General features: G+C 44.3%; 4 protein-coding genes across 4 annotated transcripts; 1 reads left to right on the forward strand and 3 right to left on the reverse strand.

The window, feature by feature from the left end:
• Positions 1 to 9,072: 9,072 nt before the first annotated feature.
• Positions 9,073 to 9,682, forward strand: LOC128712310 (ejaculatory bulb-specific protein 3-like). The gene is made up of 2 exons (XM_053807205.1): positions 9,073 to 9,265; positions 9,351 to 9,682. Exons 1-2 carry the CDS (start codon positions 9,073 to 9,075, stop codon positions 9,680 to 9,682), a joined length of 525 nt encoding a protein of 174 aa, XP_053663180.1.
• A 2,251-nt stretch (positions 9,683 to 11,933) lies between these two features.
• On the reverse strand, positions 11,934 to 12,320 carry LOC128716308 (ejaculatory bulb-specific protein 3-like). Its single transcript, XM_053811227.1, has one exon. It carries the CDS (start codon positions 12,312 to 12,314, stop codon positions 11,934 to 11,936), a length of 381 nt encoding a protein of 126 aa, XP_053667202.1. The 5' UTR covers positions 12,315 to 12,320.
• A 10,096-nt stretch (positions 12,321 to 22,416) lies between these two features.
• On the reverse strand, positions 22,417 to 24,213 carry LOC128712062 (putative neutral sphingomyelinase). The gene is made up of 4 exons (XM_053806957.1): positions 24,176 to 24,213; positions 23,922 to 24,095; positions 23,670 to 23,853; positions 22,417 to 23,295 (listed from the first exon to the last, which is right to left on the reverse strand). The coding sequence occupies exons 1-4, from the start codon at positions 24,211 to 24,213 to the stop codon at positions 22,417 to 22,419; spliced, it is 1,275 nt and encodes a 424-aa protein (XP_053662932.1).
• A 507-nt stretch (positions 24,214 to 24,720) lies between these two features.
• On the reverse strand, positions 24,721 to 25,104 carry LOC128715788 (ejaculatory bulb-specific protein 3-like). Its single transcript, XM_053810703.1, has one exon. It carries the CDS (start codon positions 25,102 to 25,104, stop codon positions 24,721 to 24,723), a length of 384 nt encoding a protein of 127 aa, XP_053666678.1.
• Between the last annotated feature and the right edge of the window lie 1,374 nt (positions 25,105 to 26,478).

Raw genomic sequence — 26,478 nt, forward strand, 5'->3', positions numbered from 1 at the left:
CCTACACCTTCAACGGGACTAATAGCAATTGGCTAAAACTCCAAAGAAGAACACATCCCACTTACCTCCTTGCGAAGATCGATGTCTAATTTTAGCTATCCTCTATTTTTCTTCTCGTCCATTCCTAAATTACGATCAAAGTTCAGCCACCCAACCACAGTGGAATCGTTCGCAACAAAACATTCTTCCTATGCAATTAATTTTAATCTTAACAAAACCGCCCGAAATTGGAATTGCTGTACAACGTATTGAGCAACACAAAAAAAAACACAAACAAACAAACAAATCGAACATTTCCCACTTGATCGCATTGAACCATACCGCGGAATCTTCTCGAGCGCTGCGGTCCATTTGCGTCATCGATCGACTTATGATGACTGTCGGAAGAGGCGCCGCGAAGGAAATTGGCGCTGAGTAGCAACCAGTAAATTAAACGTCTTATCCAACTGTTGGTTAAGATCTGCTTTTTTTATTTCTAACATTATTGCTGATTCTTTCTAGCAGCTGATGGGAGGTTAAAATTGGTTTTTTGGACGGAGGAGAGGAAAAAAAATTGCTTCCAACAAAAAACTCAAATCCTGCGAGTCTCGAAACACCCCTTTTGAACACCCAAGGTCAATATAGGCTTTCGTCGCAGCTCGGTTTCGTTCGGTGATGATGATCGTCACACTTTCACTCATTTCTTTCTCCGGAGGCTTGTCCCGTCTGTGTGTGTTTCCTTCCTGCGCAAACATCCTTTTGTTCGATGATTTACAAGTGTCAGCTTGAGGAGTATGCTTATGCAAGAAAGATTGTTTATTATTTTATTCGTAATTTTATGACTTTTATTTTCTTCTGCCGAGCTGAAAGAGATTTTTCATCTTGACATCCTTTGTGATTTAAGGTTTGATTTTCATTTTCTTCCTTGGGTTTTGCGTTTGCTGTGACTCGTCATGGTCTACTGCGTTACTTCGGAAGTGCAAATTATATTTAACCGCGCATGTGGCTGTCTCTCGTGCAGCAATGACAGTTTGGAACGGTCGAGCCAAAAAAAAAACAAAGCGCAAGTGTAAAAATGTCGAATTTTCTTATTCAGCCAAAAGGAATCTCTTCCCGGGATGCCGTACCACAAGTACCACCCGTAAATGGTGCTTCAACTAATAAATAACTCCCGGCGAATGTCTAGACAAACATTTGCACACGCCAAACTGTCCACTTAAGCGACGGCTTCCACTTGTGGCCGAAGCATTATGCGAACACACGGGAGCAATTGAATCGTGCACAGCCGAAAAAATCATTTTCTGCAGATATCTTTAAAATTCTTTCTTCAAACAGTGCCCGGCAGAATTTCGGATGTCTGCTGAATTGCAATCTTGCCCTCACTGCTCATCGGGGATTTTGATTCTTTTTTGCAAACACTTCAATCTTCGTACTCGTTCAAACACGCTGAACGGTTGGCGGATGTGCTCGAGCGTACAAAGACGCATCGCGTGCCCGTACCGTTTGTCCATCTCGTTCGGTTTGATGATTAACCAGCAACGATCAGCTTCCGCACCCTCGCACGCACTTTTACGTGGTTGGCTCGAGCCGCTCAAGATCGGAAGAGCTTGCGGAAGCAACAAGGCCCACGGCATTCGACACCGGCGTATGAAGGCGGAGATCCATCAAGAGGGCCACCGCCATCGACGACAGGGCAGAAGATGCTCAAAAATTCGGCGTTGCTTTGTTTACGATGGCGTGTCAGCAAATTCCAACCTAAGCACCAAAGTCCAAAGTGCTCCATCCCGGGAGAACTCGTCCAGAGACTTCGTAATCTGTCGTGAGATATGGGGTGAGTGTTTGTCCGCATGCTAAAATACACTCTACACTTCAAGTACCAATTCAATGCCCGCTCGGAGACGGATTTGGATGGTATTCTAGTTAGTTGGCTGACAAATGGTACTGCACTGCACTTGATGGATGGATTGACTTCGACCGACCTGTGCGAATGGAGTGGTTCGCATCATTTGTTTTGTTTGTATCGGCAAAAGGTACAATAGTTTGCTTAAGTGCGTCTTTGCTGTGACCCTTCGGTGTGGTGATATTTGGCCAGCACGGAAGTATGACTAGGTGTCAAGTTGCTTTCCGGGTTCCCGTTCAGCCATTCTGGCATACTGAGTAATTATCTGAATAGCTGTGTGGTTAATGTAGATTGATGTTAGACAGCAGTTGACAATGCGAACAGAATTAATTGACACACATTAGTTGGTTGTTCTAGTATTATCAAGTAACATACCTTTAAGTTCATCTGCTGAATATCTTAGGCTGCAAAAAAATATGTCACGATCTCAAGCTTTCTTCCAACTTCCACTGACATTAGATCTCGTGATGGAATTTATTTAATTGAGCATCCTCTAAGGCAGGTTCCATAGGGTGGGTGAGGGTGAGTGTTGAATATTCTGCCGGATAACCTGTAATTTGTAATTGAAAATCTTGCCGTCCTCCACCGTTATGTCTAACGCTTAGCATCTCTGGAACTCCACAAAGGAAGATTGCGGATGTGACTGACGTCAGTATCAGGTTTGGTCGATAGTTACGAATACCGGCTTCCCAGAGACTCCGATTTCCAGTAAGGGCTGTTGAGGATTTCAATAACATGGCAAAGCAACTTCTAAGTTCACACTGCAACAATCCAACCCACCTTGATGATGATCGTAGTGTGGTTAGCGTTTAGCTCTATTAGATTGCATTTTCTTGCCCTTGCAAGAAGGTGGCAGGCTCATCACTTTATTAATAAACCGCAGCTTCCCCTACCTTGCGGGCTCTGATTCGATTCGTTCGAACATTTTCTCGGCTTTATTGGATAGCTTGTTTGTTAATTCATTTTTCATACCGTTCAACCTGCAAAATCCAGGAAGTGTGCATTTGGTTTGCAACTCAAACCACCGACAAACGTTTGCCCGTTAGGATTGGACCTTGGACCATTTATACCTTATTTGGATTCGTCTAGAAAAGGGGACTCTATCAGCCCTCACACCCATCCGTTGAAGTCCACCTTTTCCCGGTGCATTGACTTTTTGGCCACACGAACTAGCCACAAACCCGCAATGACCTCTTCTTTATTAAAAGTAAAACTTTTAGTTTTGCTTATTCTACCAATGGCGCCATGCCATACGGTTGCGTCTGGTTTCACAATACCACAATGCTGGGTGGTTTTAAAGGTGGCTTTATGAAAAGTTCACCCCCATACCCACTGGTGTATACATGTTGCATGTTGCTCCGAGCCAATGTGTAACGACCCATAACCGAAGACGGCCCAGCAGACTGACCACAGAAATCATGAGATGATAGCCGTATGTGGCTGTAGTTGGTTGGTTGACGCCGTGTTTAAAGCGACCGGTTTTTGTTAACTTCTTTTGCGTTGCAAAAGTAAAGAAGTTAAACGCCGAAACATACATTACTACAGCAGCAATGGGACACAGAACTGGAGGAAATGTTCAATTGGCGACTACTACGTGGGGGGTTGGTAGGGATTTTGGCGTTCCACAGGCGATTATTATATTGTGCCCAACTGCACCAACGGCATGTCCGTAAAAACAGCATGTCATTTCACTTTAAAAGCTGCTGAAATTGCTTGAGTGATTGGAAGCTGACAGGCGTTAAGCCGTCATGCAGCTTAATAACTGTCACTGTCACTTTTTTATGATTTCTTTCCAAAATCTTGTAGAATTTATTGGATATTCTTCTTTGATCGTAAAGTTTGTTTTTAATGAAAGAAAAAAAACAAATAGGTCGCATTAAACGAACTAAAAGTTGATGTATCATTCACCGGAAGCCGATTACATCTTTTCCATCTGAAGGACGTTTCATATTACCATTCGTAAGGAGGAATTTGCGTGCCCGAGTGGATGAATCATAGAATGCAGATCCGTCCGTCCTATTTCGCAGTTAATAATCGAAAATGTTATCCTTGAAGGACGCGTTGCGCGTCACCGCAATACGTAGATAATTTCACATGATACTATAATTACTGTTACCCCAATAATTTTGCAACCTTAACCCATTTGCACATTTGCGCACGGACCGCCGATGCACAAAGCAACAGCTTCCACCATTGTAATATTATAAAGTGCAACGAAAATCAAGCGAAGGAGAGAAACCATGAACACAACCGAGTTGACAAGTTGTTACCCCGCTGATGCTGATCAACGACCAGATTGATCGCGCGAAAATTAGATTGACTTTGAAGTTTGAGGCATCGGTAAAATTACACACATCCAATCCGTGTACCGCCTCTTCGTGAGCACCGGAAATGAGGAAGCTACCGCACGGAAGTGTTCGCCTAGTGGTGGTACGCAACTGTTTTCTCGTGTGGCGGTGATTTCTTTTTCGGTAGCTGGAATGCTGTTTGCGAGCCGGTCCGAAAACTGTCATCAGCTCACGCTTGGAAGCTCCATTAGACATTTGGCCAGTAGTAATTATCATCACCATGAGAGCATTTTTTCGTGCGATGGTGCACAAGCTTATTATGAGTGTAACCTTCTTTGCTACCGAAAGAAGATGAAGATTACGAGCAGTAAACGATGGATCTAATACTTGTTGAGGTTTGTTTAATGTCATTACATGCGATGGTTAAAATAGGACTTACCAATTTTGATGATTTTAAATTATTTACATTTTCTGCTTGTTTAATTTTCAGGTAACTTCAAACCCATTTCATATTATGTTTAGGAGGCACGACTTCTACCTCGTATTTTTTGCTATGATTTTTCTACTTATCAAACCTCATTAGAAAGTTACGAAATTCCTATTACGACTCATTGCATAACTTAAACCACATCTACTTCCGGAAACAACCTACCTGTATGGTAATATACACGCTGAGCTAAAACATGATTCATTTGAATTCCTTCTTATCTTTCCATGCATTAAAATTAAATCAATATTCGGCAGAAAAAGAGAGCGCAACGACTCGCTGTCGTGTTTACAAATGCAAATAACCACTCGCCAAATTTGAATAAATCGCACGTGGTTTGTTTTATGGCATGAAGCGTTTTATAGCGTTTACAACGAAACGTTTAAAGCACTCTATTGCATACCTCACGGGCGTATTCTGTATTTTCCTTGCATTAGCATAACGTTCAAGGCATTTCAATTTTAGGAAAAAATAAATTATTTTCTTCAATTTCATTATATACCTAACTTTAATATTCTCCGCAATACATCTATAGTACGAAACAGATAAGATTTACTTTACAACGAAACGTTTAATGCACTCTATTGCATATCTCACAGGCGTATTCCGTTATTTTTCTTTGCGTTAGTATAATGTTTAAGGCATTTCAATTTTAGAAAACAGCAAATTATTTACTTCAATTTCTTTATACTTCTTACTTTAATCTTCTCAGCAATACATTAACAGTACGAAACAGTTAAGATTAACTCCCAGCACAAAATTGTTATTTAACTTTACATAACGGACTTTTACGAATATTTGATAAATTAGTTACTTCACCTAAAATATATTCCTCATAAACACTCAAAATCATGCAGAAATTATGTAAAGTTGATGATGTTTATATAACGCCTACTTTTATTCTCTTGTCAGTAGTATAACAATTTATTCGACAGAAACTTAACATTATTTCCTACACGGCTTCGCACACTACGTTTAACCATTATCGAGAGCTTTATTCGCACACCAAGTTGTACCTGTGAAAATAATAATAATATTTTACTATTAAATATTCACTAAACAAACCATACATGGAACTGCTTGAAGGCAGCGAAAATACGCTCAAGAATGGCTTCTAACCGATTCAATCGACAGAACAGAATCACATCTATCTCGCACACTATTATGACGTCAGAGAATGAGTGTACGAAAATTGCTTGCGTTCAAAATAGCACCAAAACAAGCGGGCCAAACCCCTTCCCGTGAAGTATGCTCAATGGAGACGAAGTTCTTCCGAACGCGTGTACAATCCTCGCGTATGAAACCTCAAAATTGTTAGCCCACGGTGTGGAACAATGGACACTCGTAATTGCTGCCTGCCGATAAATGGTTAACGGAGGGGAAGTGAAAAAAAAGACACGTTCAACTCACATTTTTAACGACCAGACGAGTACTTCTGGAGTTCCGAAAAATGAGGAAGATTTTTTTTTATTGCTTTCCATTCAATCTTGCATGACCTTTGCAGGTCACATTTGGGATTGTGAAGGGTAAAAAAAACATGATACGTTCTAAGCATTTACTACGCACAGCGTTGACGAATAATTGTTTGAATTTCCTCCCGGCACAGGATTCATGATTTTTTTTAACGATCAGTTTAAAAATCTCCACAAACACAAACATTGATCTTTCCAGTTAACTGTAAAATTCAGCAACGGTACGACATCGATTGCAACGGTCAATAAAGCGCTGCAAACATTGAAAGTCAATGACACGGATTATAACACCAGCAGCACTCAACAGACGATGCGCAAATATGGACTACCAATTACGCTAATCCTACATGGGTTGATATCACCATCGCCATAAACACGTTGCAGTAAAAAAAGGAGGACATCGAAAAGAGCTGCGAGTAAATAATGGATAACGATACTTACCGTCTAGATTCTGAAATCATCAGTCTCGTACACACGGGTGAGGCATTCCGTTGAGATTAATTCCGATTCTATGCTGAGTATTTCCAAGAAAAGAACCCTGCGTATGTCCGATGGTAACTTTACACGCATGCTGACATTCAAGGTCAACGATCATTCGCCCATACGGTCTAGATGAAGCCGGCGCAAATAGTGCTTGTCCGAGTGCCACCGTCCAAATAGCCCTACCGAAGAGAAACGTTTCCTCATAGGTTCTTGACTCAGTTGCACCTTCCCACCTACCTTTCGGTGAATCTCCAATAAAGTCCAGCCCGCGCAGTGACGTTTCATCTTCGATGTACTGCGCCATCACGATCCGCTCACGATCGTGAAACAGCACGAAATTCCCCAGCACGAAACAACACAGTACCAACGCCAATCTGTTCCCAACCAGCGCCATACCGCACTGCTGCAGTTCTAGTTTGCGAAGCTATCGGATTTGTTTAACCACAAACAGAACACGTTTTCTGGTCGACGAAAAATTTCTTCACGCACACACCTCGTCGGATAGCGACGGTTCGCTCGGTGCGATAATCGAACGTGAACTGAGCGCGACCACGTCTTTTGCACAATTGAGCGTCCCTGTTGCGTCCCCCGGATCGCTCGATTACCCGCCGGCTGGACGCAGCCACTGAGGGCAGAGGACGCGAACGGGACGAGATGTACACGATCGAGTCGTCGCTAGAATTATGAGTGCTTGTGCTTACGCTTACGCGTGTATTTTGCTGCGGTACATTCGGGGTTTTTGTAGCGATTTGAACGACAGTTCAGAAATCACGCCTTTAACCGATCCTTCGTTTACTTGCGAGTGGAAGCTTAGGAAGAACGAACGTTTTTAAGCCTTAGCGTTATCGTGTTACATTCAGCGGAACAATTGCATGTCTAGCTCAATGTTTGCTTCCATCGTGAGCTGGTCAACTGATCTGACGCAATTCCCGGCGCTCCGTGGGTACCCCGCATGTGTCCAGTCGTTAAATTGCTGCATTATCATTTAAATTGATTTCTTCACTTAATCTTCTCGGCAACTGCGAGGGGGATCTTTCGAGATCAAGATAATGTTGAGGCATTGAATACAAAACCTTTGGATGGCAGTATTTTTGCTCAGTAACAAGAAACTCTTGGTCATTTATTTCGTATATTTCGAGTAAGGTTGTTGTTTCACTAGTACGCATTACACCTTATTGCTTGGATCTTTCAGTCGTGTTCACGATCACGATCTCACGCAACATCCTGAAACATACCCTAATCAATTATGCTACCGGTGACGAACCCAGCAGAGGTGCACATGTACTGAGTCATTTAATTTCAAACATTAGCGCTACTTAATGGCCATCAACGGCAACGTGCGTTCTGTCCAGTGTGTGTCCAGTCCACCCAATCAAGTAGGCGTGTACGACAACGGCTGACGGGCATGTGAACTGCTAATATCAATCAACAACTGCCCATCTGCTAACTGGTTCGGACAACGTGCCGCACTCGGCCCCGGGGTGCGGGGAAGTAAAACAGAAATTCGCAAATCAAAGTAAATAGCGAACGAGTGTTGAATGATATGGTTTATTCCATTACCGGTTCAATCGGCTGGTGGGTTTGTAATAAGTATTATGTAAAAAAAAAAACAAGTCGGATTACTATCAATATCGACACATAATTAATTTATTATTCCAAATAATGTTTTTTCTTTTTAGTTAACACTATGTGTTGAATGTTTTTGATGTTCAATTCATTTGTGTGATTTGTGTTAAAAATGAAAAGCATGGGAATTGGAAACGCCTGTACAATATTCTTTCATCTGTACATTTTTCATTACGCCTGTGAGGTATGCAAGCAATACACACGACTGCTACGGAATGGGCACCAAACGGTATTCAATCGTTTAGCTTTAGTGGAGTTTGGCAATATAACTGGATTTAATATTTAAATTTAAATGAATGAATTTTATATTTAAAATCTTCACTAAACGATAGAAAAGAATCAGGTTTAGTTTGGTTAAGCCGAAAAAGGGGAAAAAATCATTTAAATAAAATAAAGTCAATTTAACACTAATGTACAGTGCCTGACACAAAAAAGATATATCTTATTCGACTTGTTTTAACTTATAGTCCTAAATTGTGAATAAAACGCTAAATCATAGGGCGGTTTAAGGTGAATATGACTTTCGCAAAACAAAACAATTACTTACACCCGACGATGCAATCACGTGAAGAGATGAAAACACAAGAAAACAAGGTGCTAATAATGTCATTTACTATTACCTGCACGCATATATTGCTATCCTCCGATTATTCGTTTATGTTCGCGGACATTATATTGATGATTGGTCGCACTAAATTGATTAAATTGCTCTTCCTGGTTCGTATAAAACCAGCCGCAGTGAGAAAATGCCACTGTTAGTTGGGTTGGAAAACTCACGAGTGATTGAACAAATCTGAACAGTGACCGTGGAGTGTAAAGAAAGGCTATTCCCTTACAATGGTGCACTATCAAACGCTTCTTATCGCTATCGCGCTTATGTTGGCGGTCTCTACTGCCGATCAAGCCTACATCACCAAGTACGACAATGTGGATCTGGATGAAATCTTCAACAGCAAACGGTTGCTGGATAACTACATGAACTGCTTGAAAGATGTTGGTCCCTGTACGCCCGATGGTCGGGAGTTGAAAGGTAGGTGCGAAAGTGCGCTCGTCGTGATGCGAGCATAAATGGGACCTTGAGTTATGTTTCATCTCGCTCCCTCCCGCCCACGCAGACAACCTTCCCGATGCGCTGATGAGCGATTGCGCTAAATGCTCCGAAAAGCAGCGCATCGGTTCGGACAAGGTGATCAAGTTCATCATCGCGAACCGGCCGGAAGATTTCGCGATCCTCGAGCGGCTGTACGATCCGACCGGTGAGTACCGGCGGAAGTACATGCAGTCGGACGCACTGATCGAGCGCGTGAAGCAGGAAGCGGACGAGCTATCGTCGAGCGGTGACGGAACCATTGAGACCGAAGGCCACGCAACCGAGCATAACTCATCCGAAGATCATGGTGAAGGACGCACGGATGCGAGTGAAAATTTGAAACAGAAATCGGAATAAAGTCCGTAATCTTCGCGGTGCAACCGTTTTCCAGTAGTTTCGCTCATTTGCTCGCACAATCAGCACAGCACGGTGCTTTGCTGTGTCCACACACATTTCCTACAGTATGCAATTTTGTCCATCAAATCGGCCGCATCACCGCACACCAGTCCGGCTCGTAGCGACGACAGTTCAGCCGGTCACCAAATCGACTCCAATTTCCGCGCTAATGGCACCCCCATCAATCACTCGTGTGCGCGCAGTACGTGATGGAAGAAAGGTCGTCGATGCGTTTTCGCCAGCTAAAAAGTCATAATTTGCCCGCTCTTCTTTGACCTCGTCCGGGACGTCAGCTGGTTGGAGTTTTTTTTGCTTGCTTCCACCATCATTAACTACACAAAACTATATCGACCTCGGGCTTTTTTGAGTCAATGATTTTGGTAGTGATTTTCCTACAGCAACGAGTGCAGCTGCAACAGTACGGTTCTATGATTCATCGATGGGATTTATTAGCCGCAAGGGAAAAACTATCTAAAAATGCCACCAAAGTCAGTGTAGCGTGGGGAGGTGTTTTTTTATCCCCCCATCTGCAGCTGGCACAACCAGACGAAGGACAGTAAATACGCGTCGAATGGAACCATTTATGATAGACGTGTGAGTTTTCGTAACGGAAAAACGTTGCCATATTGTACAGGCTGGTCTATCGCATATCGCTCTTGGGAGCTATTTAATAGGTGACACGTTTTAGATTTCAACTCCACCAGACGTATGTCAGCTTAACACCGACGGCAACGCAAAAAAAAACGCATACGAAATGGTTTAGATGTCATTTAACGATCCGCTGCACAACGCTGCCATGCTGAGCGAATTCGTCATTTACTGTTCTGGATTCGATGATTCACTCGTCCATTTTTTTTCCTTCCTTTGGTCTTGCGATTGCGACCATTGATCCACTGATTGCATAATTCTTTACATAATACACATCTCCATCAAAAAAAAAAAACGACCAACCGACACGTATACATGCAGCCGAGTTCTAAAGCTTCTCCCAACAAGGAGCGCATCAATAATTGCACCCCTTATAACTCTCCATTAAATTGGACCCTTTTGTGTGTGTCCTCCTCCAAAAAAAAAATCAAGCGAGACAAGGGTGCTTGTACAATTGCTCAACCCCATCCGATCTGACCTTAGCCCGCGAGGAAAACACACGATGCCACAGCATGGCGAAATTATTTCGTGCACCTTCACAAACTGCATCAACCTTCCGATTCCGACTACAACAACAGCTTTCCTTTTTCGGAAGAAAACGAAAGCGTTCGCGCCCACTTGCATCGATTGCACCGTCGGCGAGATCGCGATCTCGATCGAATGCATATCTTGGATTTGCTGCCATAATTACGGTGTATGTGTGTGTGTGTGTGTGTGTGACCGTGTGCAATCACAAAGGATGGGAAATGATGCAATTGTGCACCAATTATGCTATTACGCAAGACGTCCCGAAATGGAGCGAAGAAGTTTGGCCAGTTGCGTGAAATGGAGTGGAAAGGTTGTGCGTGAAATGAGCCCACTCCACACCAAGTAGGTCAGCTGAGTGAGTTAAACTAAGTGAGGGAGCGAATAAATTATTCTCCAAACAGTCTGCATTTAGTGCTTTTATGCAGTACGTTGATTCGGATTCCAGTTTTATCGGCAATAACTCCATAAAACATTGCACAGTATTTTGTTTTTGTTTTGTTTAAAATTGTTTGTTGGTATGTTTATTTTTGTGTACTGGATGAAGTTTATATGTTTGAAGGCATCACTACTCACTACTCACTACTCAGAAGGCACAGCTCGATCGCAAGCGCAGGCCGTTTTTTGTCTTGGGGGATTGGCAGCTGGGTTGCGATCGTACGTTGACGGGATTGTTCAAATTAAAACAAATTATTAACGCTTTCATGAACCCATAGGATTCGACGACTTGGTTTTGCTGGCACTCTTCTCCTGGTCGCATATCACATCCTTCACCCGAAACTGCTCGGCCACGCACGAATTGTACGGCCGAACGACTCGGTCTACTGCTATGCTGCTCGTTTTCGCTGCACCGTTGACGGAGCTATATATTCTGAGTGTTTGTGTGTGTTTTGCGTAGTAAAGAGGCACTTGGTTGCAGTTGATTTGCTCGGTATTGATCAATATCAGTGTTCTTAAACGGTAGCACGCCATTCACCAGTCATTTGGGGGGTTCCGATCTTGGTGCCGACACTGACAAAAACACAGCGTCCCGTCCACCTTACAGGTTGATGCCCTTCTTCTTGGCCTCATCGCGGTACTTGTTGACGTAGATGTTCTCCGGATCGTACTTCTTCTGGAGGTTCTCCCACTGATCCTTACGGTTGTCGATCAGGTAGTTGATCACCTTCTCCGTGCCGGTCTTCTGCTTCTCGCTACACTTGGCACAGTCCGTCTTGAGCGCGTCCGGCAGGATGCGCTTCAGCTCGTTACCGTCCGGGGTGCAGCGGCCCTGATCCAGCAGACACTTGTAGTAGTTGTTGAACAGACGGTCCGACTTCAGAATCTCATCCAGATCGACACCATCGTACTTGGTGGTGTACTTGTCCTGGGCGGCAACGACGGCAACCAGGGCCAGAGCGACAACGACGAAGAATTTCATCTTTGCACGGGTGCGGATACTGCGTAGGGAAAATAAGCCCAATGGGAGTGGCGATTAGTTCTACGTCTAGACCGGTGTACCGACGCGACCACTTCATCGAACGGACTGAAATCTTGGCGCGCTTTCCCCTTTTTCACCTATCGAACTGAGCGCTCCTAACCGATAGGTGCATTTTTATCACTGCATTTTAGACTCAGCGAAATTATATACCTTCAGGCTGTATGTTCAGGCCCTTTGCTATAGAGAGGGCACAACCGTACAATGGAGCTGAGCCCCGACAACCCGCTAACCTACTAATGTCACACAGTACCCTTGCATTGTGTTAGCAATCAAACAAACACGCACACACAGAAACACATCCATCCATGCACAATTGTAATGTTGACCCACCTCCTCCACGTGGCGGATCTTTTCGACACCGTCCCGGGAGGATCACCGAAAGCGCGCGGTTGGTACGATAAGTGATGAGTCAGTGCTACTTATCGCTGATTACACCGTGAATAAGTGTGCGTGACGGAAAAAGGTGTCTTTGTGAATAAATTCTACCCACAAGCTAGCCATTTAGTGGTCGGATTGACGCGGGGCACATTTCGAAGAAATCAACGAGCAGGAAAATAGAAACACGCTTTGCACCGCGAATGTGAACACGAATCTGTTTAGGCCGGCCTGTGTGCTGGTCGGTAAACATGGAATCGCGCAAATGGTGTTTGTAAACATGTGTACTCAGCACATTATCAAATGGGGTTTTAAAAAATTCGAAGAGAGTATTGATCATTCCATAGGTTGGATGAGAAATAATAGAAAAACGGTACTATAAAAAAATAGTTTTAGATTTAGCGTTAGAATACTTTAATTATAGTAAAACTTATTCAACTTTAAAGAAATTTTATGACAAATCTCTCCATTATTATGCTTCCTTTTTCTAGCTCCACAAAGAGCAAAGAGCGTTCGAAAGCGGCTAAAACGAAAGACTTCAACGACACATTCAAAGCGACGAACCCCGAACCCCGCAAACAGTTCGCTGTTGCGTGAACCGTTTAAGCTATCATTAGTGACTTTCACACGTATTGTTTCCCGGACAGTATTCGCTTTTATCGAACGATCATCCCTTTCACTACAATCTGCCAATTACAGACACAGTTTAACATCACATTCTGTTCTAATGTAGCGTTTGCATTTGATTCTACTGCGTCTAATCTTCTACGCTTCGGCACCTTTTCTATTGCCCAGATCGATGGGTGTGATCGTAAACTCCTTCACTTAACACTCTCCGTTGCCGATCGCTCCAATTACCGAATCCACGTTAGGAATCGTATCGATACTTACCGTTTGGTGGAACTCGTTTGTTGCTCACTGAGTACAGGCAGAAGCCAAACTGTGACTATCCGTGGCTCTGGAGCGAGCTTATATACCGAACTAAAAATTCGTTCGCTTCCCGAACGCCGGCCACCTTGGGGGCTTTGGTCCCGAAAGCGGTACGGTTTCTCAACCGTCATGCTCCTTCATGTTCATGTTGTTTGTTTTTTTTTGGTTGTGCTTCCTATTTTTTGTCTCATGTTCAGGCCTTGGTCGTGCGCGACGTTTCTTCCCTGCCGGCTTGTCTGTGCGCTCCACTGCCGTCGTCACTCGGCACCCAATTCCAAATTTTACATGATGAGTTTACGTTTGGTTTCGTTCTCTTCCTTCGGTTGCCTTCCCGTGTTGTCCACCCGGCGCAACATCACCAGCTGAACGTCCTTCCTGTTTTATCGCACACGCTATCTCGATACAGCGTCTTCATCGTTACGAACGTAGCTCTTCTTTTCCGTTCGAGTACAAGTACTCTCGGCAGCCATCTCGGAATTGGGAAGGGATGGGGCATCTCCACCCTCAGCGGTGACCGCGAACACGCATTAAACACACCAGATCCACGCTGGTTGGAGTTGTTTAATATTATTTATTTTTGGACGCTGTATTCGGTTCGGAGGGGCTCGCGGGTATTATTCGTGGCATCGGAGGTACCTTCATACGCCCTCAGACTTAATGGAGGATTTCTTCTCATAATCTTCACCATTTAGTCTATTCACTCTATCTCTAACATATGAGTAGCATGATGGGCATCACTTGATCGAGAACTCACGATCAAGTGATCCAGAGGTTATGGTAGACGTACAGAACGGAGCGGAAAGTGCACGAAACTGAACCAAGATTTAGTTGGGGAAGTGAAATTGAGTACAGTTTTGTGAGGATCAGTTGATCTTCTCGCCTCGACGCACCCAGTCATAGGGATCTAAAAGTCCACGGTTTTAAGATAAAGCGGATGCTAGTGTTTGTGAGCGAAAGATTTGCAATCGTTTGCTGTTACCGTAAACCAGTTTCACAACTAGCAAACTGGACGAAAACTTTGGAACAGGAAAGAAAAAGGAGAAATTTTGCAGAACCCCGCAACGTAATCTGCCATGTCCCAGGAAAGTCCCAGGCGCAGTCATCAAAAACTTCGTCTAATCTTCGAATGTCAATCAAACTGGTACGATTAACGGTCATTCAAGCACGATCTACTCATTGAGTTAACCCCCCCGTCTTCAGGAACATTCGCTAGATTCGTACTTTTGCATTACCATCATCCCGCGTATCCTCCGAGTCGAGAGCTTTCCAGACTCCGAATTTCAGCAGAAACGATATCAATCATGCTTACGCGAATTATACTAGAAGCGAAGAAATTTAACTCCACCTCGGTCGGATATGGTCGTGCCTGCTTCTTGTGTTGCCCAAGAAACCCGGAGAAATCCGGACAAATCTACATCGTCGCTACAAAGGCTACAGACATCCAGACCTGAAGGCAAACGCAAACCCCGTGTGTATTTTGCTCACACTGATTTATGTTTCATGCGATCAAGGAAAAACATTCAAACATATCCAGCCCCAAAAAGAAGGTCATTCCTTGCAGCGTGCTCGTCTCGGCGGGCTCGGTTACCCTGCCCACTCGTCGGTGTACAACCTTGTTTACCCTTGGCGCACGGGAAAGGTGAATCGTTTGTTCTGGTTGTGCTGCGATCAGCACTTTGCCAGTAGAATTTTCCATAATCGAGCTCATTCTCAAACGGCACAATTGTTTGCACCTGCGCTGACCTGCCCGGATGGAGGTTCAGCGGTTGCAGTACGGTTTACATATCGTGCCACGTGTGGGTACGGTGGGGTCATGTCATCCATCCCACCAGCGACAACCCTGGACAACTCTCCCCAGTTCCCAGTTCGAATCTATTAACACACCCACACGCCCGCTGCCTGAAGGTTTGTTTTATTTCCCTTATTTACTCCAAAGTAAATCACCGCAAACGGTTGACTATATCTTAACGTAAGATTAAGACGCATTCACACCGCAGGTCAATTAGCGCTATCTCCGTTGGTCTATTTTTTTTGTACACGGCAAAATGACAACGAGCTGTCAAAGATTAGTCATCAGGCGAAGCCCTACCGAAGGGTTAGAATATTTTTCGCTACCGAAAGCCTTACCTCGCGTGTCGGACTAATCGATCACGAACAGCTAAAGCAATTATCGCTATCTATTATCTTTTGTTTAGAGCCGCCCTGGGGGAGTATTAGAATCTTTAACTAGCTACCGGAACGAGATGTATTGTCTTCACAACAAGAACACTGTTGTGTATATCAATTAGTCCTACACGTCCAGCACGTCTCAAAGAATAATTACCCCCAGCACGCGCTTTTCTTACCGGGGCCGGTACGGAAATTTCGTTGTTTCCTCCAAAATCACAACCACATGATCTACGTCATAAATGTTGAAAAATAAATAAATAAAAAAACACACCACGATCGCAAGGCAAATAGAAAATACGACCACCAAAATCAACAGTAAACAGACGAACCCGGCCAGCAGCGGGAAGTGCGCAATAAGGCGGTGAAGTTCAACCCGAAACGGGCAAACGAAATCCATAAAACTCTAATTACGGAGCAATTCGGCAAATTATTGCACTTCACCTGCCGGGTGCTGGGTGGTTAGAACGATTTTGGGGAATTCCGCCCGAAATTGCCATATTACGCAAATCACACTTTAATCGTGTTTTTCGGTTGCTGTTTCCGCTTTCGGCTGCAAACGCTGCTTCATTTGGATGTTCAAATAAACCCAAGCAAGAACTTCATAGCTTTACTTACTTACTAATCTACTTTTTGATCACTTTCATCTTCAATATGTGCTTTCGATCGACGAAGTGATTTTTTTTTCATGGAAATAATTGTTTTGTTCATTAGATCGAGTAGACAAATAACAATCCCCAGATAGCCGAGCACTAGGGGTAGTGAAACTTCATGGGTTTTTTTTAATCCCATTTTAACCATCCGCAAACAGACGGTGAGTAAACATCAATTTGAGAAGAAAAAATCCTGTTCCAGTCATCACACGGTCGGCCAGCATTTAGATTGGACATTTCACTCCACTCGCCATAAGACTGAAGTGCAAACAAGCATCCCCTTTCATGGGGGAGGGTTATATCCGGTGAGCGAAAGATTTTAGCAAACTAACTACTCCACTGCTTACGTCACGGGGTTTGAACAAAGCGAAAGCATAGTTATCAGATAGGAAAGAGGTGGCAAAAAAAAACCAAGATTGCCATATTCGGAATTGTATCGGTGTCTGGGACAGACGGAACCACGAACAAAAAAGGCCCAACTTCACCTTTTTTTTTGTACTTCTTATCCGCGCAAGATAAATGTTTGCCTTCAATCTTTCGGATCTCCTATTTCTTTACCGTCTTCAATGGATGACAAAAAAAAGCAACGATCAGCTGATGAATTTTGGCTGTATGGCTTCGATTTATCGGCAAATGAATCGAGAAGCGATATTGATTTTTTTGTTACAACAAAATACACACAAACCTACCTTTATTAATTTGATATTTGCACGATCATTAGCTATGACCTACTGATCCGATCTATGCGTATGCTAGGGTCGTTGGGCGAAGAAAAAGACCCAGCTATGATTTTGGGCAGACAAACGCATAACCAAACAACGAATGTACCGACGGACGTTTAAAATCATTTCACCCCAAACCAGGGTAAAAGGGTTATCGTGTGAACAATTGGGTGTTTATCTATTTCGCCAAAACAAAGCTTGAACCGATTACGAAAAGACTCGACAGCCCCATCAGCAAAAAAAAAAAGACCCAGTGTACCCGATGGCAAACAGACATTTAACCAACGGAAACCACGATCACTTAGCAAGCGTACAAGTGCGCCCGCAAGTAGGTTTTGTTTTGGGTAGTGGAAGGACGTTTACACCGTTTTTCCATTTATTTTGCCATTGGGTATTGGATGCGGATTGGATGTGAGGTCTTAAAAAACGGCCTAAAAAGCTAAAGACTGAACTCATTTTGTGATAGTGTACTAAACTTATGTTCACTACCTCTGCTCAGATAATCGAACTTGTAATACGACGATCGGCCCAGATCTGTATTGTGATGCAGGGATCCATTCAAGTGAAGTTATCATTTAATTCTTCTCTAAATAATCCTATTTTTCCTAGTCGAACAGAATTCCTAGCAGTAGTAGTACCACCGCGATAGTAGACATCACCGTAAAGTGCAGCAGAACCTAAAGATGAAGATCGAAGACAAAGTGATCCCTGCGGTCCCTCGGATGGTGCAACAATTATCCAAATAGTGAAGAATTATCAGCTGGCATTCGTCTAGAAGGAGTGAAGGATTTTTTAAAAAGTACTTCAATAATCATTAATTATAACGTTTAATAACCACCAACAATAACCACCACCAAAGAAGCAAGTTCAATAACTTCGCGGTCCAAACGGAGTGACATTTGGTAGGCAACTTAGTGGCAAATCTAAAAATACTAACATTTTTATTTGAGGTGGCGTTAGCAAAGGTTCTGGCCAGTCGGCGTATGATCGCCCGATGGGGCTTAGCAGACTTTTTTCAGAATGCTGAACTTTACTGCATACAATTACCTTTAACATTTTTTTTCATCTCTATTTGTTTTATTTTCCTTTAATACCTATTACCTTTTTTTCTACTATCTGTTCTTATCTAATCTGTTTATCTGGTCTATTAATAATATTTATTTGTAGGCTTTTCTTTTTGTTATTAGAATTCTTCAGAGGATAAGAAATACTTCATCTTTAAAGTTTCCACATATCAATGACTTCTCTCGCTATTTAGTTCTATTTCCTTTTCTTTAATTGCTTTGTCGAAATCTCCTATCATTTTGACGATTAAATACGAACAGAATACATCCTTCTGAAATAAAGTATTAGACGAATTCATTTAATTTATTCACGATTTTTTTCACATATATTCCACGAGATGCACTTGTTTTGTCCGCTACTGGGTCTAACACTATCACAGCTCGGTTGTAGGAAAGCTTCCAACAAGATCAATTGCACACCATTTTCCAACACCTTCGAACTGGTGTACTGTGTGAAACGTACTGTCTTAATAGCCCCTAAATATGTGTTGATTGTGCAACCCTTTGTGTCGTTTTTTTCCTCGCTCCATTCACACCCAAAATCAAAAAAACCAAACATATAAACCTAATGTTTGCTGACGGTCAATTAGAGGTGGATTAAAGAGGGTGGGAAATTTTCCACCACTAATCTCCAACCCTTTATGGTCCATGGGGGTGTGCAGTAATTGGTTAAAGTTAAAGTAATTGGTTAAAGTTAAAGTTTCCAGTTAGTCACACAGGCCACGCACGTTTGTTCAATTATATGCTGTTTTTTTTTTTTTTGGGGGGGGGGGGGGGTTCCTCGCCCAATACTTAAGCCTAAATCGAACGTTTGCTTGTTCTTGCTCCTTCTCGCCCTGGCACCCTACTTCAGACAAGAGATCTTCCTAACGCTGGTACAGCCGGACGAGATGTGCCGTGTACTACATTCGATGACACTTCTGTTTCTGTTGGCTGAAGTCAATGGCCTCGATGTGCGTCATTTGCTATTATATGCGTCTTGCAAACATTCGGTAGGGAGTTGGGAGGATTTTTTTGCGCGCCAACAAATGGTAAATAAATGGACGATTGCAAATGTTGGGCACGTTTCTAGGGGCTGCATTTCCTGATGGTGGCACTTATCACGTTTTGGAGCAGTACCAACATTAAACGTTTCTTGAGGTTTATTTCTCCTTCCACATTTTATTATTCTATTGAACGTCTAGCAAGTTTCAAAAGCCATCGTTAAGTGCTGTCTTGGCGATATTTCCTGCCTATTGTACACTGAAGGTCATTCTTACAAATTTTCGGTAACAGGCATTGAATTCTGGTGGATAATACATGACTTGACGTGCCGGGATACATCATCATCGCTGCATCACTTCACTTCCCAAAAGCTCCGAGACGAGCACTGACAGGATATCAATTAACAGATAACCGATCAATAGATGCGTTCACATGGCTGGACACGGATTCGCAGGGTGCATAACGTGCTGAAGGAGATTTGTCTTCCAGCCGGTTGGACTCAACGTTACGGACACTTAATGTCCGTGCCCTTGGGGCACACTTCATCGGTCAAAGTCAGCAACCGATCAATAGAGGCAACAATTTGGCCATCCTTTGCATGCCACAAGTATCGTTAAATTTGATTTATTTAGTTTTTAAGACACTTATTCTTCTATATAAAGGCAGAAAAGATGTGATATATTTCAAAAATACTTATCTTTTGAGCTTCCATTTGGTTCTCTTCAACCCAGAGATGTAATCCAATTTACCGCATCCAAGTGCAGGATTGCATAAAGCAAGAATGCATTAACCTAAAACTTTAACATTCACACTTCTACTGTCAACCGCATCGTCAGCTGTTGTTTAAATAAACATGCGAAATTATTACCCTTTGAAGCAAAACTGTTTAAACCAGTCAATCCGGATGGAGCTGGTGAGTTGCGCTAACACTACACGACATGTGCGATAACTTGCCACCAGAACGTTGACCCTAAGTGGGATGCAAAACTACTATCAGAAGAAGAATAATCAAATCGATCTTCGAATCTGCCGATCACACTCGCCTCTAATGCCGAATGTGCCAGCATTTGACAGCACGCAATCAATCATGCCCCGGGTTCGATCGTGACAAGATCATGTCAATGACTTCTCTTCAAGTTTCAACTGCCAAATGACAAAAAAAACGGGAGGCTAAAGACTACGGCCGTATAACGCCGAAGAATATCTGCCAAATTTAATTCCCTCCAGATTGAAGACATTAGGTTTGTGGATCAATTCGCCTGTGTTAAGCAATAAATTTAAAGATAGCTTCGGGGCATCGCAATGCCTTTCCACGGTTTTTTGTTTCCACTTGATTTCTCTCTCGCGCCCGCACGCTCTCTAGATAACCATCGCCGCAGCCATGGCTTTCATCTTGAACTCATGCGACCGACCGATCTCCACGATGTGCCTGCCAGCAGTGCCGTGAGCGTAGCGGGGGAGAAAAACGAGATCAAGTTCAAGTTCACAGCGCCACGATAATCACGACCAACCACCGCGCGGCACCGTCGAGCGTTGTGTAACCGGTCCACCGAACACAATATCCGGTGCAGCCTAACCTGCCGATCGTTCGAACGGATGATCGACGCGCTAAGTGTAGGCGCTACCGAAGGGTACTTTTCCACCGACCGGCACACAATGTCGGTCAAGTGAAAGACGTCAACAGCGACGGCGCACGGTTTCAGCGGAAATTGACTTTGCAACTTTACAACCATTCTGACTGGGCGATACGAGGCCTTCTTCTTAAAAACTGGGTAACTCTTGCCGTTTTACCGGGAATTCCCTGCCTATTGCTGCTGCTTCCAGGAAGCTGTGCCGTTCCATATTCAATGCGGCGCAATTCCTTTACGTCACGGAGTGCCCTTTCGATTCGAATGGATTTGTTGCCGTACCGTACGCTGGTTAGATGGCTGCTGTTGTTGATGCCAAGTGCAGAATGTTCTACCCTAAATCGCACATCAGCAGCTGGAAATTATTCTTCCGAACTCACGCGCTTGATTAACACACCAGGAAGCAGCTGAAAATGACTACCACAAAATTACGAAATTGAACCAAATGTTTTGCTTCATCTCCTCTTCTCCGTGCGATGGCTTGAATTGCTGCTGCACTTGAGACTCTAATCCACTTTGCACCATTCTTCCGACGCCTCTTCATCATTGACGTCATTCTGGCGTATTTCATTGCGTGATCTCTCGACTGTAACATCTTCAAGATCGAAGATATTAATAGTGAGTTTCAATTGATTGTGTGAAATAGTAAGAGTTTCCATTTTCTGCTATTTGTTGTTGTCGTAAAGCTCCAAATCGGTAGACGCGAAAACAAAACCTAAAAAATCCTTCTTTTTTCATTTCGATATCGGATCGCTGCTAGCAATGCAAGTGATGGTTTATTCATGAAAAGCCGTGTTTTCCATTCAATAAATGCTGGAAAATTCTTCAAAGCAGATTACTCATAGCTAGACGAGTGGCATTTTTGTTTTTTTGCGGCCAAATGCTACGAAGCGAAACCATCGTCACATCCTTCCCAAACAAGTGGGTTGTAGAATAGAGTCGATTGAAGCCAAAAAAATATAATACGTTCCTTCCATGGTTCGTCAACCACCGAAACTGTTACACCCACCAGACAGGTTGCTGACTCAGCCCGATGCCAGACCAAGCCGGACCAGCTGGACAGCTGGAAACTCTCCCGCCAGATTGTATGTCGAACGGTGCCGACATTAAATGTGTGCCGGCGCATCAGTGCTACGATGCGTGCTTATCGCAACAGCAAATCGAGGGAATGCCCTGCAATTGCATGCCATGCTGCAGGCTAACACTATGACCATGGATCGTTTTTCCCTTCGGCTCATCGAAAACACATCTGAAATCGAAACAACAAAGAGCATTACAGTGTTTTTCCCATGCGCTAGCGTGGCTTCTATTTCGGGGAATGTTTTGTATATCCTCCAACCCATAACAAACTATTTGCCGTGCGTACTGTACGTTACAGCATCAACCGGGTTGGCCGTGTGCAGTCTTCTATCGTTGTCTGTAAGGTGTGGCGTGCTTTATCGAAGGTCATTTGTTTGAAACGGAATGGGGGGGAAAACGCGAACGCGCCAAAGTGGAATCGCAAAATGCATTTGGCTGCTTCATTTTTCACTCGTCGCACCGTAACCGCCGGTCGCCCCGTCGAGGCTGTACCCTTTAAGGGCAATTTCCATCGAAAGTTTTCCCGCGAGTATGCCGTGCTTCTCCATCACGTTCCAGATAGTGGCCATTACGACGAAGAATATGATGACGGCACAGAGCAGAAATTTGAGCACCAAAAATGCAATCTTCAACCCGTACGGCGCCTGCAGTTCGAGCAAATTGATCAACACGATGATCACCCCGATCGCCATCAGGGTGTAGCTGCGCCTGTGCGATTCCAGCTGTTTTAGACTCTCGTTGCATATGGCCACACTTTCACGCAGTGCCAGCACTGCTTCCCGTGCCACTTCCTCTCGCGATTCTCGGCTGCAACTTTCCTCGTCTCGCACTTTGCCACTGTTGCAGGCGATCAGGTTCTGGATGGTGGAAGTGGACGAACTTTTTTTCAGTATCAATTTGGCATATACGGCCTCATGGTCTGAGTAGCTACACGTTTGGCCCGGCACTCGCTCTGGCAGTGGTAATCGATGCTCCAACAAACGTCCTTCGTAATTGTCCCCTATACGATACATGACGTAGTCGATCCGTTTCCCGTTCGGTTGCTGTTTAGCCGCCGTCGGATCGGTGTAGCTGTTCGTGTGACATTCATTCGTGCCAACGGCACTACCGATCGCTTTACGATCGTACGAATCCTTCAGTTTTGAGCTGGTTACCAACACACGGTAAGCGAGATCGCCCGGTTCTGTATTGAGATCGCCGGCTAGCACCTGCAGCACCGACTGTCCGCGCGTACTCTCAATAAACTGAGCCGTATCGTGTGCCTGTATTACACGATGAGCCATGTAGTCGTCACACTGCCGATTGTATTCCGCATGAAGCTGTCCGCCGCGTGAAGGAGGAAAGAAAGATTTTTAATTTAACGTTTGCTCGAGTGCGCATTATCATATTATGGAAATTCACTGCCATGCGTCCCCGATCGATCATACTATGCCGTACAGGAAGTAGGAAGTTACTATCATTCAAGACCGGCGGCGCCTAATCGCCACCGTGTCGGAGTAAAATAAATGGTACCGACATTAACCCCATCGGCGCTACAGGAATACAACAAAATGGTTTCGTAAACGATGTCTTAATGCTACAAATCACGTCACAGCGTGACTAGATCGAATCTCTAAGCAGAACCAGTCATTTTACGATGCTGATCTGTTAGGTTACACACTCCCCGGCGGTTCATGATTAATGCAGCACTTACATGAGCGACGTACACATGCACCAGCTGATCGTTGACGGCGATCTTGGCCATACCGACCCCTTTTCCACCGAACCAGTCACCGTGCTGAATGCGATGGATGTACCCGTTCACGGACCAGGCATGGAAGAAAGCCGATACAATCGGATAGCGCGAGAGAATCGCTAACCCTGAACCGACGACTCCACTGGAAGGGGGAAGACGAGATGATTCATTAACACACCTTTGCCATCGTCACCGGTTCTGCTTACCTACCTGTAGAAATAGTGGCAAAACGGAAGCACATTTTCCACCCGCTGCCTCAAATACTGATAGTCGCTGTCTGACCACACTTCCTGCAGTGACACGATATCATAGTTACCGCTGGCCAGCACATCTCCGATGGCCTTCACGCGTACCTCCCGATCCTTCGACACGTACGGAATGCCCCTGCACGGTACAAAGAGACAACACAACCAACAGGACAATAACAATCAATTCAACACCACCAGATTTTCCACCCCACTTACCAAATATTCAGCGTCAAAATGCTTAGCTCCATAGCCATTTTGCAACCACCCTATTGGGGTATTATTTTGGCTTAAAATCGATAAATTAACACACAATTTAGCAAAGAATTTCATCCAACCAACAAGATCCAGCAACAATCACATCCTCCGAGTGCAATGTTTTGTTTAGAACGGGATGAAAGAGATGGATTGCGCAGCTGTCAAACTTCGGTAATTTCCGGAAATGAATTGAACTTCGGAATCGTTCGGAATACAATATTCAAGTAGTCGGCCTCGCAGTTATAAACCTCGTGCAACATTTCAATGTCAAACAAAGCAATCCGTTTGGCGCGTGAATATTTTTTTTTGAAGTCGTTGAAACGGATATCGGGAATAATAATTTTTCCACCCATTTTAAAATCATAGCTTCCCATAAAAAAAAACAACACAAAGCACACCATTTGTTTAACATCCAAAGGTATATCACATTTTATTTTTGAGATAACATCAACAAAACAATATCACAGAGCGACTGATCGCTCGCCCACCCAATCCATACGCGAGCCTTATTCCAGCTTGATGCCCTCCTTCTCGGCCTCATCGCGGTACTTCTCAATGTACAGGTTCTCGGGATCGTACTTCTTCTGCAGTGCCTCCCACTGCTCCTTGCGGTTCTCAATCACGTAGTTGATCACCTTGATCGCGCCGCTACGCTGCTTCTCGCTACACTTGGCACAGTTCGTCTGCAGCGCTTCCGGCAGGATCTTCTTCAGCTCGTTACCGTCCGGAGTGCAGCGGCCCTCATCCATCAGGCACTTGAAGTAGTTGTTGAACAGGCGGTCCGACTTCAGGATCTCATCCAGATCGATACCGTCGTATTTGGTGGTGTACTGTTCCTGGGCGGCGACGATGGCCAACAGGGCAAACGCGATGGCGACGAACAGTTTCATGATGGCAATGGTTGTTTGTTTGACGACTAGAAACACCACAAGAACGAACACAAAAGTGAAAACGATCAAATTAGAATTGTTTACTAATGTATCAAACAGAAGCTATTATCGCACAAAAAATCTATCTGTTAACTAACCGAAACGAATGCGATGGTTGTTTGCTAGAGAAGAAGTTCTCGAACTGCGATGGAAGCACCGACTGTACCGAACTGCAGAACTGCGATCGCTTTTTATACCTCTAAATCTAAACAATTCTTTCGATCAAGGATACCCCCGAACAGTACCGGTGAAGCTCTCGAAGTTTTTCGTTTTCGGCTACACCCCACCGCCAAACGTGGGGGGAGTTCGCTATTGTACGATTCCATTGCGGCCGGTGCGGTTCATCAGCGCACATAGAGCAGCGGTAGGAAAAAAACAGTTTCACCAATAGCGCCACCTGCCAACAGTTGCCAACCGTTACGCACCTACAACCTACAACCTTCCAGCGTAAATTTGCACGACCCCATGGACCGCGACTCTCGCCTCAGATGCGCGTGCACCGCATCGCGCCACTTCCGCCAGAAAAAAAAATAACACCTCCCTCCACTCCGTCTTCGTTTCGGCACAAGTCAGCTAAAAGCCTCACCGGCGGATTGGCTACCGATAATAACAATTATAAGCAACGCTAGACTTATGCATCAGTAAAGTGCAGTCAATGGGCCACACGAGCGGATATTGCAAGGGAAGGAAACGGCACAGGTCCGCAACATGCGGTCCAACTTCACCGAAAATGACGAACAAGAGTGGCTGCTGCTGCTTTTCGTCTCTCGTAGTAAAAGGTGCTAAAATGAACATCTCCACCACTCCAAGCATTCCGCATCTCAGCACCTAGACGAGGAGGACTCACAATTACCAGAAAACCCCCGTCGCTTCTGGTGACATGGCGTATGGCGGACAGGAGGGAAGGGGCCATTGAAAGTTCACGATCATGCACTGATCCATCCCCCGCTCGATCTATTTCTCGTTTGTCTCACCTTCCAGGCACCGAGTGGCACCTACCCCTCCCCTGTGCTTCGAGGGACTTCCACCTAATCACCTCAGTGCAGTTCTCGCTCCAATGCGCGCTAACGTCATAAGGTGTCGTTCGGCTCATAGTCGGACGAGTGGTATCTAACCGGCTACCTGTGGAGATGCAAGCGCATGAGACCGACACGAGAGTTAACCTCTCCCGGTGACGAAGCTTTCGTCACGGCAAACCTCTCCCAGCACTACTAGTCGCTGCTAGTAGTAGTGTCTCTGGTGAGTTAAATATATAAAAGGCTTGCCGGGCCGGTAGATAGAGCACAGTTTTGCAGTGCACTATCGCGAATCTACACACTCCTTTCCAACGATATT

The sequence above is a fragment of the Anopheles marshallii genome, chromosome 3, assembly GCF_943734725.1.
Source record: "Anopheles marshallii chromosome 3, idAnoMarsDA_429_01, whole genome shotgun sequence".
NCBI classification, from domain to species: Eukaryota; Metazoa; Arthropoda; class Insecta; order Diptera; family Culicidae; genus Anopheles; species Anopheles marshallii.